The sequence below is a fragment of the Vicia villosa genome, linkage group LG3 (assembly GCF_029867415.1).
Source record: "Vicia villosa cultivar HV-30 ecotype Madison, WI linkage group LG3, Vvil1.0, whole genome shotgun sequence".
NCBI lineage: Eukaryota > Viridiplantae > Streptophyta > Magnoliopsida > Fabales > Fabaceae > Vicia > Vicia villosa.
In genome coordinates, this window is record NC_081182.1 from 135332015 (window position 1) to 135336299 (window position 4285).

Sequence of the window (4285 nt, forward strand, 5' to 3'; positions counted from 1 at the left end):
ATGCTTCAATTAGGACTTTCAAGGGTTGTAACGTGGCTTGGTTCACGGTTTACGAAACAAAGGATAATGGCTCAAATTTTATTGTACCCACCCCTCTTCGTGATGATCTTCAGTCCTAAGCTCTGTCAATTCAACTTATGCATTCAGGTTTCAAGAGACTTTGGATTTTCCCCTTTGACAATGATGATGGTTCACAAGTAAAGAGAACTTTTGAGATGGCAGTCACTTCTTCCTTTTGGTAGTCACAATATTTTGTTGTTCAGGAATTTATTGACTTCTCTTTTTTCATCTTTTGATATCCCTAACTTTTGCCTGAACTGTCTATTTTGAGTTTACAGTCAGCGGGATGCCTTGATTTTTGCCTAAGTCTTCTTTTTGATTTTTGACTTAGCAGGCTTTTCTTTGTATATATGTTTTTTCATTTTTTCGTTTTTTTCTTTTTGAAAGATACTGACTGCCTTGTTTGATGATTGATGAACCGTCATTGTCTTTTGATTGACATTTCTGATACTTCTTTGATGTGTGTAGATGAACACGGGTGTTTGAAACCTTTACTGGAAGGTGTACTGAATGATTCTCTCAAAATAGAATGCACCGTCAAATTAACTGAGAACTACCTTGCCCCAGGTTATGATCAAGGGTTTTAATGAAAGAAAAAACTTCTACTCCTTAGGCTCAAAGGGGGTTGACGAGGGATTATCATCCTTATATCTCCACTGTTTAGGAATTGAAACAATGCCTGTACATCGTCAGCATAGTCCGTTCAAAAGCATACTGTATAGGATTGCGGTATCATTTTCGTCATCCTCCCTTAAAAGGCTTACGGCTTAGCTGGAGTTGAATATCACAAAACATATGCAAAGTAAAGACGTAGTTTAAAATGAGTGATAACGAAATAATTTATTCAAGACAAACATATGCAGTACACTAATGATTATTATTAAAACAGATAATGTCTATCATGATTTGAATGTTTAAACAAACAGAATGGAATTTGCAAATGAAAATAAATCTAATGACCTAAAAGGTTCATCCTTTTAGACATTAATCAGTCTTGTCGTGATTAGGCATAGGAGCGGTGATCACCACAGGGGTCTTGGGATGATAGAATTCAATTTCACCAGCATCGATCATGTCTTGAATCTTGTTCTTCAATGGCCAACAATCATTCGTATCATGCCCAGGGCTATTGGAGTGATATGCGCACCTCGCACTGGGCTTGTAGCTAGGGGCGGAGGTGTTGGGCTTTACAGGAGGATCTCTTAAAGTAATCAAGTTCTCTCTCAGCAAATGTTGTAATGCCTGAGCCAGTGACATGTTGATCTTTGTAAACTGATGTTTAGATGTATATGACTTGCGTCTTTGTTGCGGAGCTAATGTAGAGGTCAGAATTGTCCCCATAGATTGGTTGGGTTCATCGTGATCTTTCTGGTCGTACACAACGTGAGGTTCCTCAGGAGAGTGGCAGTCAATGATCTTGTCATCGATTAAGTCTTGGATCTTATTCTTCAGTGTCCAACAGTTATTAGTGTCATGTCCAGGACTATCAGAGTGATACGCACACCTTGCATTAGGATTATAACGAGAAGAGGAAGTACTAGGATTCCTCGGAGGGTCCTTCAAAGTAATTAGCCCTTTCTTCAGCAATTGTTGCAACGCTTCGGCCAGAGTCATATTGATCTTTGCGAATTGGCGCTTAGGTGTATCTGACTTGTGTCTTTGTTGTGGAACTGGTGTAGAGGTCAGAATTGTCCCCACAGATTGGTTGGGTTCATTGCGACCTTTCCGATTGTACCCAGTATTGGCCATATGAGGTTTCTCAGGTGAATTGAAGTCAATGATCTTGCAATCAATGAGGTCTTGGATCATGTGCTTCAATGGTCCACAATCCTCTGTATCATGACCAGGACTGTTTGAATGATAAGCACATCTTGCATGGTACTTGTACCCAGGAGCAGGATTTGTAGGGATTGAATATGAAGGTAATAAGGTTATCAAGTTCTGGTTGAGCAGTTGTTGCAGAACTTGAGACATCGGCATGTGTAATGGAGTGAATGATCGCTTGGGTTTGGATTTCCCTTTACCTTGATCATCTTGTTGCCTATGTTGATCCTTCTCTTTCTTGATCAGTAGTGCCTTTAGTTCTTCTTGCCCCTTGGCCAAGTTCAGGATCAAAGCTTGAAATTCAGTGTTCTGAGCTTGGAGAGCTTTGACAGATTGTTCGAGATCCATCTTTGTTACTGAAATAAACAGCACAAAGATGAGGCATTTGTCTTTATGAAACCTGTGATGCGATGTTTATGAATGATATGATTATGCACATGCAATGTTTCCAAGGATTTAAAGGACTTTTAACGCATTTTGGAGAAAGAAATAAAAGAAATAAAATAAGAGTTCTCTTATAAAATATAATGTTGTAAGGTTGATAGTTACATTTGGAACAAAAACAAAAAGAAAGAAAGTAATAGAAATCAATCTCCAGCTCGGCGCTTTCTCTTCAAAATTCTGATCTCTTCTTTGTGAGCCTTGATCATCTCATTCCTTTCTTAGACGAGCCTATCAATCTCTCGTTCCCATGATTGTATCTGATCTGGAGAGACGAAATCCTCAATCTTCCATTTGTGGGAGAAATAGTCAAGCATACTATCTCGCTCTTTAGCATCAGCCACCAACACCGCTTTTTCAGCTTCAATCTTTTGTAAACGACTTTCAAGATCCGCCTTTTCTCTCCTCAAGGAAGCAATGGTAACAGCAAGATCTTCCTTTGGAGCAGGTACATAAGGCTCCAAAACCACAGGAATAACTGGAGGAGTAACCCTTGGCACAATAGGAGTATCAGATGGGTATGGCATACCGTGCTCAATCACTCGATCATAAATCCATCTAAAATAAAGGTCTGAAGGGATGTAGTTTCTTGGTCCTAGCTCTTTTGTGCATACTTTCTTTACTTTGGACCAAGCTCTAATGAACAGCTTTTTCTTTCCAGTCGTATCTGAACCAAAATCAAAATTTTCTAAACTGAGGTATATGGAGCGAGGCTTGTCTTTCAAAGCGAAACCAAATTGATGTCGAGCTAATATGGGATTATAAGTTATTCCCCCTCGGGTACCGAGAAGAGGTACATTTGGGAAGTCTCCACAGCTATCGAACAAGTGAGTTCCTTCGAAATCTTTCTGACTCCAGATAATGTCGTCGTATGAGAGCCTTATGATTCTTTGAACCCATGTCAAGCCTTCTTCATTTTTTATCATGGAGCGGGGTAAGTGCGAAATAAACCACTTATGCAATATTGGTGCGCATCCAAGAACACAACCTTTGCCTTTAGACGATCTGTGATGAATGGAATGCAGCAGGTCACCTAGTAAAGTTGGAACCGGATTGTTGCTAATGAAGATCTTGAGAGCAATCACATCCACGATTTTGTCATAACGTGGAAACAATACTTGCCCATAGATTAGGCAAGCGAGGACCTTTTCAAGAGCATCCATACTCATAGCATTAATTAAGATATCAGCTTGACTATACAAGAAGTCAATTGGTACACCAGTATAATCTCCTTTGCTTACCCAAACCTTTTTGATTTCTGATCGAGGCAAGGGTAATGCAGCAGCCACATCTTCCAACTTAGGTGCCTCTTCTTCGCCAGTGTATGGCATCTGATCAGGCACAGGTAATCCTAGGATGGAGGAAAATTCCTCTAATGTGGGAACCAACTGAAAGTCCCTATAAGTAAAGCAGTGAAGGAGAGGATCATAAAACCGGATCATTATGTTGAGAAGTGTTTCATCCACCTTGGTTCTTACCAAACTGATCAATTTGTTGAGAGATTCGGAAAGCACATGAGCACCAGAAACGTTGTCACAAAGAATCTTCAAAGAAGTAGGTATCCCTCTGAAACTGAGGCAAAAAGGTTTACGAACTTTGATTTCCATGACCTACAAAACAAATTATGGTTAACAATCCTTTAACTCCTTGGAATGGGTTAGTCATGATATGTATGCATGATGCATGGATGCAGCAAACACAAATAAATTCACACAAATCACACAATTTTTGGCTTAAGGCTTGCACGGAGTCTGATCAGGTGTCCTTCCCAAGGGTATTTCTATGGATAAGGAGATTTCAGCAACGGGTTCTACCAAGTGACTCAGAATTGTCAGCCCCCTCTAAAGCACCCTCGAACATGATACATGCATACCACGCAATGATACTTTAGGAAGAAACCTATCTGAGCTGTAGTATCGGGTAGCGACCATAACTTGGCATGCACCAAGAATAGCCCCCC

At 40.1% G+C, this 4285-nt stretch overlaps 1 protein-coding gene across 1 annotated transcript; it reads right to left on the reverse strand.

Moving 5' to 3' along the window:
* Positions 1 to 2546: 2546 nt before the first annotated feature.
* Positions 2547 to 3932, reverse strand: LOC131659010 (uncharacterized). The gene has a single exon (XM_058928256.1). The coding sequence runs from the start codon at positions 3930 to 3932 to the stop codon at positions 2547 to 2549; it is 1386 nt and encodes a 461-aa protein (XP_058784239.1).
* Positions 3933 to 4285: the final 353 nt, after the last annotated feature.